A 17,171-nucleotide genomic window follows, 5' to 3' on the forward strand; every position below is an offset into this window, starting at 1 on the left:
TTACATTTCTGTAAAATAACATTAAATATACATTTTTTACAATAATCTCCAGTTTTCTATTAATTTAGGAAACTAAACCAAAATAATGTTCATTAAATACAGTCAAAATACAGATTAAACGCTTCTTCCTGACCACGAAAACACAATTTTGTGGGAAATCAACCAAGATAAATACTATTAGGTGTGTAATTGGTTTTTTAAATTTTACAATTTTGTCGTTGGCAAGTTTGTTTGCCGGTTTTTATGCTAGAAATATTAAAAAATGAAGAAAACCAAAAACGTCTTAAGACGCAGAACTATGCGCGCTCACGTTGTAATGCTCGCTCTCGTTGTCTATTTTTCCGGTAGGGTCCTAAAAGATACAACTTCTTGGTATTGCTCTAAATAACTGCACGTTTTTGACATTGAATATAAAAGTGCTTTTGGTCCACTTATAACATTCTAAACTGCAAAACGTGTTATAATTATCATTTTAAGGATATAAATTTGATTAATTTATTCGCATGCATGATTGATCTTCGAGGACCCGCTGACGAAATAGCCACAACAGTCAAGATGGCGGCGGCGGTGGGTTCCCTCGTTTCGTACGGCAGCGACTCAGATTCTGAAAACGAGTCTGAATCTCCAAACAACCCACAAGAAATTGACCCAGACGCTCTCGTCCATCTCAAGCCATTAAAATCAGGCGGTGTGACGACTGTCGCCGTGTTAAATTCAGCACCTGAGGTCGCAGTAAAGGTAAACAACAAACACGCCGCGGAGAGTCAGAGCAGCCGCGTAATACTGTTGATTTGAATATAAGAGCGCTCTATAAAGCGATTTAAACTCTATATTAATGTATCAAACAGGGTTATATATTCATGGTATTTACTTTGTATGGAATGTTTCGTCACTATAAATCAGACGAGGTTGTTTTACTGTTAAAGTCATTTAAATGTAGGGCTTCGTGATACTGGGAAAACTACATTGAGATTTATTTGTATTTTTTTTGTGATAACTGTTACTGACTATAATTTGATGAATTAACTCTTATGTTCATTGAGTTGGTTTTATATTTACGCATTCTGACTTTCTCTTTAATAACATAATTTCAGAAAGGTATTCTTTGCAAATGCTTTGCAAATGCTAATAGGTAAATTCCTCATTTGTAAGTCGCTTTGGATAAAAGCGTCTGCTAAATGACTAAATGTAAAATGTAAATTATATTAGCAGCCAATGACTATCAACGTACAACATTGTTCAGTGAATGAAACAGTGCTAATGTTGTTTTGAAGCCATACTTGCTTGAGATTTCACACCCAATATTCAAACTAGCATGGTAAACAATATAGGGTGCATTAAAATTAGTTAAAAACAATTAGTTGAGTACATTTCTATCAGTATTGGATTATGGAGATATGCTGTATTTGACTGCATCTCTATTTGTTTAAAAAAAAAGGATATTGTTCATCATAGTGTCTTGCGATTTGTCAATGGTTTAAGTGCACGCACACATCACTGTTATTTATATAAGATGACAGAATGGACCTCATTACAGTCAAGGAGAAAACAACATGTTAGTTTTTACTTTTAGAGGTTTACTTGGTAAATTACCATAGTATATATGGCGTCATATTGGCGCAGTGGGTAGCACGATTGCCTCACAGGGAAAAAGATCGCTGGTTTGAGTCCCTGCTGGCTCAGTTGGCGTTTCTGTGTGGAGTTTCCGCAGTGGCGACCCCTGATTAATAAAGTGACTAAGCTGAAAAGAAAATGAATGATATCTAGTTTGCTGGAGTTCTGTTAAAATACTTATAATATCAGATCAGCAGATTTACTCTTAGGCCCCGTTTACACTAGTGCGTTTTAGTTTGAAAACGCATAAGTTTTGCTACGGTTACACCATCCGTCCACACTACGCCAGAGTTCTCGAGTGCCGAAAACGGAGCTTTTTGAAAACGCTGGAGAGGCCGTTTTCATTCTAAAACGCTGCTGCTCCGTCTCAGTGTGGATGGGGAAAGACGGAGACATCTGAAAACGGAGGCGGGGCTGCAAACGTTCGCCTATCTGATTGGGGCTTTTCCTCAATATTAAGTAGCCCACACACAGTTCAGTCTCGCATCCTCTTCTTGTAAGTTCAGACTTCGCAAGTTTGATCAAGGCTGCAGTCTCCCCCTTCTCAGTTTGATATGGAAAACATACCGAGGACACGGGTAAATCCTCAAAGGGAACAGTGTACTTTATAACTTCATTCACATCACCCTGGCTGCGTTGTTTCACTTTCGCAACAATAAAATGTAAACATGATTTAAGGAACTGCCTATTTTCTTTTTAATATTAGCAACTTAACAGACAGCAGAAATGTTGAGGCGCCGTGCTGTATAGGCTATATGAGCGTCATCTTCACTGTGTGGATATTTATAACAAAACGGAGCCGATAACAACTGCCTCCTTTCAGTTTCAGTGAAAATACGAAACACACCCTCTCTATTGCTGAATATCAGTTTTAATAATCGACAATTATAAAAGTATAACATACAATAAAGTTTATACATTATAGGAAATAAAGGCAAGCGATCAATCAATGTACCTGGATTAATCATTAACTTATCTTTGCGCTTAACCAAAACATGTTACCCGTGAACAAGTAACTTAATAGATTCCAATGACCAAAGTCAGGGAATTGGCCTATGTCGTTAGATAAAGACAACAACATGAATGAAATATCACGTTTAGCAAATATAGTGAGATTAGATCCAGCGGGATATGCTTGATGAGCAGTCCGACAAGCAGAGCTCTCATCTGGGTAGAAATGCTGGAGCGCTTGCCTGAGTGTGTGTGTGTGGTCACATGATGTACGTTTTCAGCGTTTTGGTGTGGACGGAGAGCTGTTCAGAAACGTTGGGTAAAACGCGAGTGTGGACGCGGATCGTTTTCATTCTACAACGCCGTTTTAAAACTAAAACGCACTAGTGTAAACGGGGCCTTACTTGGGATGCCATTTTTTTTTTACATAGAGATAGGTCGATCTGCATTCTCTAAGTATGCTCTATGTCAGTGGTCCTCAAGCTTTTTTTTTTTATCAAGTACCACCTCTCAGAAATAAATTGCCTCTCCAAGTACCACCATAATGAGCAGTATTGAAATACAGTAGCGTAGTTAGCTCAGTAAAGCAGCTACAGTTCTGCACAGTTCAAAACCATGGCAGATTAATTCCTCTTATTAGAATATTTGTTTTTGTCAGCCACTTTAAACATAAATAGTCTGAACATTTACACCGTACTGTGCTTTTATGTAAAAAAACAAAAAACAAATTAAAAACGTCAACATTTAAATTAAAAAGTGCCAAAAAAAAAGTGCTGTAATTAAAGGGTCACGAAACACCAGAACACATGTGTTGAGCTGTTGACAGTGGTATATGTGTCCCACACTGCTAAAAACACTATTAGGACACCTATATTTCACTAAAAAGTGTAAATTGGTTGTTTTTGCGTTATTTCAAGCAAATTCGTACTTCCTGTTTGAAACTAATTTTTGAAGCTGCGTCACGGTCATGAGATAATAGTGTGTATTCCAGCGTGTAGACTGGACGTCTGTGCCAGAGTGTGTCTTATTACGTCTTACAGTGTGATGCATTAATGCATGAGTAAGGCTTGGTTCAAACCAATCAGTGCGCTCTATTGTGCAACTTCATTAATATTCATTAGTGTCACAGTGTTTAGACGACAGAGACGCCACGTTGTGTTGGCAAAACAAGCGTGAAGTGTTGCTTTTATAGTTTGCTGCAGTTAAGTTTTGTTTTCATTTTCTCTCTGTGAGAGCTCAGACTCACGCGTGGATTAACAGTGTACGCGACGCTCGACAACAATAACTTACGTGTCTAAGGAGGATTATTGTTTACCTGAGAGCTGTTCTCATCTGCAAACGCTGAGATCCGGATTCGCTTGTAGTCTCCTCTAAATAAAGATGCGGCTCTAGTTGCTGGTGATTGTCCTGTCTCTACAGATTTGGTAAGTGAGTGACCAGTGCTCTTTGTTTATTCAGTTTGTTCGTATCTAACAAACTATTGCACCGAGTGTAAACATGTTAGCACCACAACCAAACTTTAACCTCGTGTAGGATTTTCACCGCATTTACACCGGAATAACACACGCTGCTTTCTGACGCTACCTGCCATGTGCATCTAAGTTTACGGGAAATGCTGAGGTTTTTTTTTCTCTCATTCGCCGTGCGGTATCAAACATTGCATGAAAAATACACGCTTAGAGCAGCTCCTCGAATCAAATATCTCGTTTGTCGCGAGGGGCAAGAATGAATTCCCTGAATGAAAGAGGCAAACTGCAGTTAAAGTCCAACATTTAATAATCTGGCAAATAATTCGACTACAGATGTCCATGTAGGTTAAACACCATCACTTTCTACTGTGTGTGTGAATTTTGACTCTGAAACTTGCGCGTGCCCAAATAGACACTCCCACACCAAGCCTCTTTTCTTCCTCCGACACTCCCCCTAAACAGAGCTGGACACGCCCACTTTTATGACTTTTTCCAAAGTAGAGGTGTGAAAACACCCTGCTGAAACGAGGGGGTTTCATGGCCCTTTAAATGTAAAGTATTAACATATAGTAGCCAATTAATCAACGGCTAAAAATTTGCCTGGACCCTAGAAATATAGGCTATATGTCATATACTGAATAGTATTAAATGTCATATTCATGTATAAATCATTTTAGATAAATTTTGAAATATGTGTAGCATGTACATATGACATATTTGATTCCTCCGCGTACCACTAGTGGTACACGTACCACAGTTTGAGAACCACTGCTTTATATGTATGGAATGAGCTTCAACATTTACTAAATATAAAATCCGTACCATCTATCACTATTCATTCATTTTCTTTTCAACATAGTCCCTTTATTAATCTGGGGTCGCCACAGCGGAATGAACCGCCAACTTATCCAGCATATGTTGTACACAGCGGATGCCCTTCCAGCTGCTGAAATGGCATTAAACATGAATAAATCAATAAATAAAAGATCACACTTAATTTTGTTGGTCCGTTTGTTGAATTTAAGTTACACTGCATCTACATGTCAACTATTTCTTGTTAGATTATAAGTAGAGTTTTGGGGTTAGCCTTAGTGCAAGTTGTCATGTACTTGCAGTGTGTCTTATAATCAGTTAAATGTCTGTTGAAGGAGCAAATATTAAGCAGCAGTCTACTAATACTCAAATGGACCATCAAAATAAAGTGTTCCCAAATAAATAAAATAATTGAAAGTTCCCAGAACTTGCTTTAAACTGACTTGAAATGCTCTCATGGTCACAGTTCTTGACAATGCATGCAATCAATATACTTTAGTTAACAGTTTATGGTTAAGCTCTGCTCTGCAATGGCTCCAGGAATCATGTGTGTGTTAAACTAAATCAAATAGAATCCCACAACATTGCATATGCTGCGATGTGACGATTGCACTGCAATATACACTAAAATGATGTATTGTGCAGCCCTGCTCAACAGCTAATGAATGTCCTTTGTGTTTGTATTCTTCAGGAAGATGTTGAGACCGGTGTGCATCTTGATCCAGCACTTAAAGAAGTCTCCTACAACCCTACATATGAAACCATGTTTGCTCCAGAAGTGAGTTCAGAGTCTGCTGTACATGTTAAGATGTGTATTGTTTTTAAAGGCCTGTTTACACCTGGCCAAGTGTTTTCTGATCGCCGTACAGTAAACAATGTATTTTTGATACCACAAAATAAACAATAGAGTAAAATATTAATTATTTTGTTCATATAATATATATATATATATATATATATATATATATATATATATATATATATATATATATATATATATATATATATATATATATATATATATATATATATAGTCATATTGCACAGATCTATATGGAATCTGATTATATAATCCAGATTATATAGTTAAAGTCAGAGTTATTTGCCCTCCTGTAACATTTAATTCTTGTATATTTTTCCCCAATTTTAGTTTATAGGAGAGACTATTTTCATTCAACACATTTCTAAACATAATAGTTTTAATCGCTGATTTCTTTCATCTTTGCCATGATGACAGCACATAATATTAATTCAATTCAATTCAGCTTTATTTGTATAGCGCTTTTACAATGTAGATTGTGTCAAAGCAGCTTCACATAAATGGTCATTGTAACTGGAACAGTGTGGTTCAGGTTTTAGTGTTTAAGTTCAGTTCAGTTTAGCTCAGTTCAGTGTGATTTAATCATTACTCAGAGTTCAAACACTGAAGAGCAAATTCATCGATGCGTAGCTTTACCAATCCTGAACCATGCGAGCCAGTGGCGACAGCGGAGAGGGAAAAAAACTTCACCTGATGGAAGTGAAGAAAAAAACCTTGAGAGAACCAGACTCAGTTGGGCACGACCATTTTAATTTCTCCGCTGGCCAAAAGTCTTGTGCAGAACTTCATTCACTGTGGTTTAGGCAGGAAGATGGCCTCAGCGAAGACTCGTCTGTCCCTGGAACGTCGTAATATATTAGTTTAGATATTCGTCAAGACACTAGTATTCAGCTTAAAGTGACATTTAAAGGCTTCACTAGGGTTATTAGGGTAAAGTTAGGGTAATTAGGCAAGTCATTGTATAACAGTGGTTTGTTCTGGAGACAATCCAACACTAGTATTGCTTAAGGGGGCTAATAATATTGACCTTAAAATGGCTTTAAAACAATTAAGAACTACGTTTATTCTAGCCGAAATAAAACAAATAAGACTTTCTCCAGAAGAAAAAATATTAGAGAAAACACTGTGAGAAATTCCTAAATCTGTTCAACACAATTTGGGAAATATTTGCAAAATAAATAAAATGTCACAGGAGGGCGATTCATTTTAAATTTATAACTGTATATCATCATATTGCACAGCCCTATTTGGAATCTAATTACATAATCCAGCATTACATATATAATTAGATACTATCTGATAGAGCTGCACAATTAATCGTAAAAAGATCACAATCTCGGTTCGAGCCCCTACACGATCTTAATCCAGCATTTCTACGATTCTGCCAATCATATTTTCAATTTCAGGAGAGTAGCAATGCTGGCCGCACAAGTCTTCACATTGTTTTACATGCGTTGTTCAGCAACGTGGACACCTCCAAATGGTGTTGAAAGTGTCACATGCTGTATTTATAAGATATAATTCACCCCAAAAATGTAATTTCTGTCTTTATGTAATGTATTAGCGACCGCGAAATCACACGTGACGTGAGCTGACCTCTGAATTAAGTATACTTTAGTGAACAGAACCTGCATATGCTGTGAATAACAGGTAATAAAGTTGTAAACAACATTCAGTTTGTGGCACAGAGTGATCGTTTGGGAGCCGCGCTGGACGTGAACCGCTCTTAGCAGTGAAAATGAAACCGAAAGCGCACACAGTGTTGCAGATGTAGCTAACTGATTCCAGCCCAAAAACTATCCAAAACCCACCGAAATGCAAAAACCCACCCAGTCTTCTGTATTCACGAAAATCACATCAGTGACAGATTTAAAGCAGGACATGACAGATTGTAAGCAAATGTCTCAAACACAATAACTCAACATCAGACTTATCATCAGCATTAATGACCAGGACACATCTAAAGTCTGTTCAAGTCCACCATTCCAAGTCAATACAACATTTAGCATTTTAACCAACAGTACCGCTACACAAAGCCTATTGCTGTTTTACCACATGTTTAAGAACAACAATATTATAGCCCACTCATATTAACCTTTATTGTACATCTACAGAATCCTCAGAAAATCCTCATCTTCATTTTATAAAAAAAAAAATTGTGATTCTCATTTTAGCCAGAATCGTGCAGCTCTACTATCTGATATTAATGCTGCATCCCTTTTAATTGTCTCCAGTTTGGACCAATGAACCCGTTCAGATCTCAGCAGATGGCGGCTCCCAGAAACATGCTGTCGGGATACGCTGAACCGGCTCATGTCAACGACTTCATGTTCGAGCAGCAGAGGAGAACGTTTTCTACATTCGGTGAGAAATTTCTGACATGTTTAGAGTGAACAATACAATATTCATCTTTTCAATTCATCTTCATTTCTATAGCACTTTTACAATGTAGATCGTGTCAAAGCAGCTTCACATAGAAGTTCTAGTAAATGAATACAATACAATACAATACAGACTACAATACAGAATTTTTCTTGCAGATCAGCATGTTACATGGGACAAAAACTAATGTACACACCATAGACTGTAAAATATATGGACGTAGTGTCCGTGACGTCACCCATAGGTTTCTAAAGAGCGCAAAAGAACCTGCGACTCGCTTGTATTCTGACCACATGTGCTTGGCTGTACACTATTTCAATAAAGTGTTTAGTCTTTTAAAAACACTGCTGTAATACATTGAGCCACTAAACATTGTTCTTATGACGTTTCTCAACAGGAGGAAAACGCGAATTACTTCCAAACACCTCAGATATAGTCTGTGTTAGTTAATGTAGGACTATTGATGAAATCCAGCATAACACTGTATGACAACACTTCAGATGACTGTTCTAGAGCCTACAGCTAATCAATTCGTCAGATTCTGCAGTGCATTACAGCTCTAAATATAAATATAAACCCTAAATGATCTTAAATAAAACAAATACATGTATAGAGATGGTATATAAGTATATTATTTTACTCACATGGGAAACGGAGGCCACGTGAATGGTTTGTGAGCACAATTAAGTGCACTCAGCATGACATTCCATCTAATAATTGTAGGAAACAAGTCCAAAAGGCAACTGACTGTGTAAAGCCACATAAAACAACACAGAAATACGATAAATATGCCGAGTTCAGTGGCTAATCTGCAGAGGTGACGTGACGGCGACCAACGAGACCTAGCTGTCACTCAAGTGGCCACGCCCTTAATTATGCAAACCTAATATAACTTAATATAAAGGAAACGGATGAGTTCTAAAAAAATTCACCCCCTCACAGTTGTCATGAAGGGTAATATTAGCTGTATTAACCAAAATCTTTTTTTGTAGCAGGCTGTAAACACCTTATTTTCTTAAGTTGGCCATTCTAACAGTGGGCTCAATAAAAATTTGCTCTGTTTTGGAGCAGGATCGGCTAAGACTAGCGGAATTTCGGATGAATTGCAGTTTTAGTTACTTCCGTATTGGCTTCCTGAGGGAGAGCGGGAGGCTGCCGCTTGGTACATACAAATACAAAATAAATATTAGTGGTTTAAGTTTTTCACTAATATTTTAAATAAAGCACTAGGCTGCACGATACTGGACTAATATGTAAGTAAGTGTAACAGTGTTGTGGTGGTATTTTTTTCAATATAAGAAACTTGAAAAAAGCTTTTTTTATCAACATTTTAAAAGATGTAAAATATATTTTACGATCATGCAAAAATAAACAAGTAATAGATATTTTTCTGAGCTAATTAAATTAAAAACTATAATATACATGTATAATGTAGATTAAATTATATTATATTTAATATGAAATATTTATATAATACAATACTGGGAAAATATGCAGTTTTAAGTGTTGATAATGATTTGACGAAAAACTTGCAAAACTACAGCCCTTTGTTTATTTATTTATTTTTTTTAAATGTTTACCAAATGATGTTTAACATGTTCAGGAAATGTTCACAGTATGTCTGATAATATTTGTTCTTCTGGAGAAAGTCTGAATTGTTTTATTTCGGCTAGAATAAAAGCAGTTTTACATTTTTTAAACACCATTTTTAGGTCAATATTATTAGCCCCTTTAAGCTTTTTTCAATAGTGTACAGAACAAACCATCAATATACAATAACTTGCCTAATTACCTATTGCACTATGTATTTGTCAGGTTATGCTCTGGACCCGTCGGTGGACACCAGTCAGGCCTCATCCAACAGCTACATTGGAGCCATAGAAGAGGCAGAGAAAAACAAAGGTCAGGTTCACACCATTCAGCGTCTGCTTCCATTCCTTTGCATTATGATTGTTCTTTCCATATTCAGCAGCTATAAATACTGTGGTCACATGCAGCATACAGTCAAGAGAGACTGCATTCGCCTTAGCGCTTTTCTTTGAGAACTTAGAGATTTATTTGTTTGTTTATTTATTTAGCTTTTCGTTCTCTTATTTATTGAATTTATATACTTTTTCTTATTTTTATTTAATTTCTTTCATCTTTATTTGCTTTTTCTTATTTTTCTCTCTTTCTCTCTTCCTTTTTTATTTGCTTGTTTTTTTCTTTCTCTTTTATATTTATTTATTTGATTTTATTTACTTTTTCTTATTTGATTCTTTCTTTCTTTAATCTTTCTTTCTCTACTTGGTATATGTTTGATATTAAACAGGTCTTTAAAAAGTCTTAAATTGAACACGCTAAAGAACCCAGAGGATGAAATTAAGAGCTGCTCTACATTATTTGCTTGAAATGGATTTGATTATGAATTGTGCTGTTTGTGTTGTTTCTGTCCTCTCATCTCCATTAGGATTGACGGTGTTTGAAACGGGACCAAAAAAGTCTGAGAAGAGGAAGAAGGTGAAAGGAGGAGAAGCTGCAGACATCGATAACTTCCTCGGACCCTGGGCTAAATATCAGGACGAGAAAGACGTGGCCAAACCCTCAGAGGTGAGACCATCAGGCCTCTCACTATAAAAATGTAGAGCTTTTGAGTGCAAATTAACACTTGATCCCCACTGAAGGGTGTGAAAATGAGATGTATAGGAGACGTCAGCCCTTTAATAATGAGGAATAGTTCTGATCTGTATTTTGAATAATAATGTTAATAATTAAAACAATAGATAATATAAATATACATTTGGCCACCCCTATAATGATTCATACTAGGGATGCAACAATACAGTATATATATAGTTGAAGTCAAAATTATTAGTCCTCTGACTTATTAGCACCCCTGTTGTTATTTTTTTCCCCAATTTCTGTTTAATGGAGGGAAGATTGTTTCAGCACATTTCTAAGCATAATAGTTTTAGAAACCTATTTCTAATCGCTGATTTATTCTATCTTTGCCATGATGACAGTAAATAATATTAGACTAGATATTCTTCAAGACACTTCTATACAGCTTAAAGTGACATTTAAAGGCTTCACTAGGGTAATAAGGTGAACTAGGTAGGTTGGGATAATTAGGCAAGTTATTGTATAATGATGGTTTGTTCTGTAGAATATCGAAATAAAAATTAGCTTAAAGGGGCTAAATATTTTGTCCCAAAATAGGTTTTTAAAAAATTAGAAGCTGCTTTTAATCTAGCTGAAATAAAACAAATAAGACTTTTTCCAGAAGAAAAAATATTATCAGACATACTGTGAAAATTTCCTTTCTCTGTTCAACATCATTTAAGAAATATTAAATACAAAATAAAAAAATCAACAGGGGGCGAATAATTCTCACTTCAACTGTATATGCATTTTCAAAACTAGTTGAGAATGAGTGTTTAGTGTGTTGTTGTTATGCGCTAATGTAATGTTTGTCTGACAGGATGAGCAGAAAGAGCTGGACGAGATCACAGCCAAGAGACAGAAGAGAGGAAAGAATGAAGAAGAGTCTCCAGCGGAGGAGAAGACTGTCCTGCACAGTACGACAACACACACAACAACAACAACAACAACATACACAGCTAAACACAACATTATCAGATTTCAATGTTTAATCATCTATCAATTATTTCCCAAGCAATGTTTAACAGAGCAAGGAGCATTTTACAATGTTTGCTATAGCTTTATTTCTTTCAGTGTTACTGGAGTAAAAGCGGTTTGGATTTTTATTTACTAATATTTTTAGACTTTCAATACTATTAGCTCTTTAAGTGTAAGGTTCAGTATATGTATATGGCACTTGCACCCAAAATGCACCTATAAAAAGTGCTTAAAGGGTCACGAAACACTAAAACAGGTGTGTTGAGCTGTTGACAGTGGTATATATATACCACTAAAACCTGATATAACACTAAAACCTGAACCACACTGTTCCAGTTACTATGACCATTTATGTGAAGCTGCTTTGACACAATCTACATTGTAAAAGCGCTATACAAATAAAGCTGAATTGAATTGAATTGAATATGTGTCCCACACTGCTAAAAACACTATTAGGACACCTATACTTCACTAAAAAGTGTAACTTGGTTGTTTTTGCGTTATTTCAAGCAAATTCGTACTTCCTGTTTGAAACAAATTTTTGAAGCTGCGTCACGGTCATGACATAATAGCGTGTATTCCAGCGTGCAGACTGGACGTCTGTGCCAGAGTGTGTCTTATTGCGTCTTACAGTGTGCTGCATTAATGCATGAGTAAGGCTTGGTTCAAACCAATCAGCGCGCTCTATTGTGCAACTTCATTAATATTCATTACTGTCACAGTGTTTAGACGACAGAGACGCCACGTTGTGTTGGCAAAACAAGCGTGAAGTGTTGCTTTTATAGTTTGCTGCAGTGAAGTTTTGTTTTCATTTTCTCTCTGTGAGAGCTCAGCTGGAGTCACGTGTGGATTAACAGTGTACGCGACACTCAACAACAATAACTTACGTGTCTAAGGAGGATTATTGTTTACCTGAGAGCTGTTCTCATCTGCAAACGCTGAGATCCGGACTCGCTTTAGTGTCCTCTTAATAAAGACGCGGCTCTAGTTGCTGGTGATTGTCCTGTCTCTACAGATTTGGTAAGTGAGCGAGCAGTGCTCTTTGTTTATTTACTTTGTTCGTATCAAACTAGCCACTGCACCGAGTGTAAACACGTTAGCACCACAACCAAACTTTAACCTCGTGTAGGGTTTTCACCGCATTTTGTGACCGTAATAACACACGCGGCTTTCTGACGCTACCTGCCGTGTGCATCTAAGTTTCCGGGAAATGCGGAGGTTTTTTTCTCTTATTCGCCGTGCGGTATCAAACATTGCATGAAAAATACACGCTTAGAGCAGCTCCTCGAATCAAATATCTCGTTTGTCGCGAGGGGCATGAATGAATTCCCTGAATGAAAGAGCCAAACTGCAGTTAAAGCCCACCATTTAATAATTTGGCAAATAATTCCACTAGAGATGTCCATGTAAACACAGTTACTTGCTCCCCTGTCTGTGCGTGTTTTGACTGAAACTCAGCGCATGCCCAAATAGACACTGCCACACCATCCCACTTTAGTTCCTCTGACACTCCCCCCTAAACAGAGCTGGACACGCCCACTTTTCAGACTTTTTCCAAAGTAGAGGTGTGAAAACACCCTGCTGAAACAAGGGGGTTTCATGGCCCTTTAAACTCCTTAAATTCGCCTTTTAAAAAATTTGTGCCGGGCAAAGATTAATTACAACCAAAATAATAGTTTGTGTTGATATAATAGATTGCTCCAAGTCCGAATCCTTGGTGCTCCACTGGAAAAAGGTGGATTGCCATCTCCAGGTTGGAGGAAAGTCCTTACCCCAGGTGGAGGAGTTTAAATATCGAGTATTTAAGTATTGAGCCGAAAGGCAAAGCTCTCGATTTACCGGTCAATCTACGTTCCTACTCTCACCTATGCTCATGAGCTTTGGATCATGACCGAAAGGACAAGATCTCGGATACAAGCGGCCGAAATGAGTTTCCTTCAAAGGGTGGCAGGGCGCGTATGGATAGGATGAGGAGCTCTGACACCCGCTGCTCCTCCACATCGAGAGAAGTCAGCTGAGGTGGCTCGGGCATCTGTTTTAGATGCCTCCTGGACGCCTACCTAGGGAGGTGTTCCAGGCATGTTCCACCGGGAGGCGGCCTCGGGGAAGACCCAGGACACGCTGGAGGGACTATGTCTCTCGGCTGGGCTGGGAACGCCTCGGGATCCCCCCGGAGGAGCTGGAGGTAGTGTCTGGGTAAAGGGAAGTCTGGGGTTCTCTCCTAAGGCTGCTGCCTCCGCGACCCGGCCCCGGAAAAGCGGCAGAAGATGAATGAATGAATGAATGAATGAATAATAGCGATGAGTTTTGTCATAGAATGCTTTCTGCTCAAGTGCTTGAACTTGTTGCTGGTCGAGTTGAAAGCAGTGGAAAGTTCTTTAGAGACTGGACATAGACTGCATTCACAGCGATATTTTTGTTTTTACACTCAATGAACTCAAAGTGGTGTCTGTATTTCCTCTTGAAGAAGCAAGCACTCTCATCAGCAGCCATTTCAGCTCGCGTTCTCCAGCTATTTAAAAGCCCAGGCTTATTACCTGATGTCACAGCAGAAAACGTGATTTAAAAAAGAAAGCAAATACTGTTAACTAAAATCAATATGTATATTGCAATTAATGCATTTACACTGACTTTAGTAACTGTAATCAAATTACACACATTTAAAATGTCATTGGTTACATTACTGCGTTCCCCGAAAATGTAATTTGAATACAGTAAGGCGTTACTGTGGAACACCTTACACCCAATTATTTATTTATGTATATCGCGATACAAAGACACGCATAATTACAAAGCTATAGAAAAGGTTTTTGTCACATAGACATTAAGTGTTTATAATTTGTGTCACATACACACATTTTATATCTAAATATGAATAGGCATTTTCTCAAATATATGCATGCATGTTTTTATATATACAAAATAAATATACGCAGCGCATACATGCATACATATTATGTAAAAAGAAATAATTTTGGATGCGATTAATCGCAATTAATATTTGCTCAGCACTAGAGAAAAGGTGTAAGTAACCTGTGATGCACCGATATGGATTTTTTGGCCGATACCGATAACCGATAATTCTTCAGACTTGGAGGCCGATATATATAGGCCGATAATTATAAATATTTCAAAATGTTATATTTTTATACAGCAAACTTCATAAAAGCAGAAACTCTGCTCTTTTGAACTGAATAGCCTATACTCAAAGCAAAAAAGCTGATTTCAAAATGATATATTCAATTATATATAACCTATATTTACGATTTCACACAAATCAGCATACAAAAAATACATTATTTCATTTTCTTCATAGCAAATTAACATGCAACTTGACTGTTGCATAAAATTAAAAAGGTTAAACAACAAAATGGGATTTAATCAACAAGCAAGTTAAATATATATTTAAATAAGATGAAAATGAAAGAGCTAAGGACTAAAACCAGATCATGTTCTTGAATAAAACGGGTTACAGTAATGTACATGTGTACAAATATGTCATGTCTGAAAAAGCTTTTTTTAGAGGTGTTTTGACAGTTCAGAGCCACAGTACAAGTGATAAGCTAGATACAGAATGTATTATTTTAGAAAATGCGACAAATTCATTGTATTTGGCGTTTTAGATTATTTTAAACACATATAGCATCAACGTTTCTGTGTTCGTTCTTGCTGTCAATCGCGGGGAAAATGACCTGTCAGGGCTCGAAATTGCAATCATTTTGGTCGCATATGCGCCCGAAAATTAATCTATGCGACCTCATAATATATCTGGGAGCATTAGTGCGACTGCAGATAATGGTTGTAGTGCGACCTGTTTTGATTTTTTTGTAAAAACGTGCTGAATCGCTCTTTCCTGCCGCTATATTGGTTCATATTAGCTGTCACTCACTCACGGTATTCCGCTGTCAGATGACAGGGAAGGAGCTTTTATGACCACGGGAAATGCAAACGGCTGAAGAGTAAAAACTTAAAGCACACAGGTTTGCAAACCCCACCTAAAGTTGAGGCGCAGATGAAAGCGATCATGACACGTCACGTGGTGAATAATGATCCGCCAGCTGAGATCAATCGAGTACGCGCTTCTTGGAGAAGGTGCCCGAATCTCCATGCGTTGCATTCACTGCGTGTTCAGCGCAAATGTCCGCTAAAAGTCAAATCTAATACTGTACATATCATCGCCAAAGAAGCTCGCCTTTACTAAGTTTACACTGAAACTGAGGCTCATAACAAAGACCGGTATTGCGCCGATGGTTAGCGCAAGAATCCTGCGCTGCCTGCTCATAAATTGGGTCGGCTGACTCGCCTGCTTTTCCACTAACACAGAAAAATGAAGATCAGCTCAGACTGAACATTTAAATTGACACAAACTGAAACCAAAACTTTTAAAGAGTGATAGAAGTGAGACTTTACTTTCTTTTGTCTATTCTTGTTTGAGGTGTATATTATTTTTTTATTTATTATGACTGCTTTGCAGCTTTCATCATTGAATTGAATGATTTATTATAATCTTTTGTTTGTTTTGTAGCAGAAATATTATTTATTAAATTGGCATGCATATAAAAACAGCAGTACAAAATCAATATTTCTTACTGCAATGCTTCATTTTTGTTTGATGCAAACTATACAATTATTTTTCATAAAGTAACAGACTTTTAATAGCAGATAACCTACATTCATGCACATTCAAGGCAGCATCATAATGAGAAATGGAATTCATTGTTACTATTATTGTCATTTTTTATCATCATTAATATTCTATGGCCTAATTATTAGACATTCGTTTTGGAATTATTGCACACAAATATCAATGTCTTCGCAGCAAAAACAATTTGCAATTTTTAACACCGGTGCTACCAAGTATAAAAGTTAATTTCGAGCCCTGCCTGTGAGGGCGCAGATTTGCCCTCGGATTTTGATACAAACCTGATCATTGAGCTCAGATGACTTTATGACAAACACAGAGCAGAATATAAAGACAGAACGTGTGGCCCGTATGCTGGTTTCAGTGACCGGTGCACCTAGGCTCTCCCCTGTTGATCTGTGAAGGCTCAAGATCTATGTGTGTGTGAAGGCTGTCAGATCAGTGTGTGTGTGCGCGTGCGGTGAAAGCTCTCGCGCGCTCTTTATAATCAATATGAATATTCTGATCAAACTGAATACAATCTTACATCAACAACACATGGGAAGCAACGCTTTTATCGGCCGATAACGATATGGCCTCCGATATATCGTGCATCCCTAACCTGTATAATTATGTGTAAAACTGTGTTGACAGCCAGATCTTCTCTCTGGTAAACACCACTTGGGAAATATTTGCAGCTGCTAATGATGTTGTCTTGAACTGTTCATGCATATATCCTTCGGTACATGTATGCATACACTGAGGCGCACTTTTACAGCTCAATCTGCGTCTCTTCACAGTTAAAGACGCGTACGATTACCAGGGCCGCTCGTACCTGCACATTCCTCAAGACGTGGGCATCAACCTGCGCTCGGCTGACATC

At 37.4% G+C, this 17,171-nt stretch overlaps 1 protein-coding gene across 1 annotated transcript in view; it reads left to right on the forward strand.

Moving 5' to 3' along the window:
• The first annotated feature begins 523 nt into the window (after positions 1-523).
• The window catches only part of cdc40 (cell division cycle 40 homolog (S. cerevisiae)), a 33,591-nt gene continuing 16,943 nt past the window's right edge, over positions 524-17,171 (forward strand). Inside the window, 7 exon segments of the mRNA NM_001009990.1 lie at positions 524-738; positions 5,539-5,625; positions 7,902-8,031; positions 9,865-9,951; positions 10,499-10,638; positions 11,510-11,606; positions 17,089-17,171. The exon segment at positions 17,089-17,171 is cut by the window's right edge and continues 57 nt beyond it. Coding sequence (NP_001009990.1) covers positions 556-738; positions 5,539-5,625; positions 7,902-8,031; positions 9,865-9,951; positions 10,499-10,638; positions 11,510-11,606; positions 17,089-17,171 — 807 coding nt within the window. The 5' untranslated portion in view covers positions 524-555.

This window comes from Danio rerio, chromosome 20, assembly GCF_052040795.2.
Source record: "Danio rerio strain M-AB ecotype USA chromosome 20, GRCz13ab, whole genome shotgun sequence".
NCBI classification, from domain to species: Eukaryota; Metazoa; Chordata; class Actinopteri; order Cypriniformes; family Danionidae; genus Danio; species Danio rerio.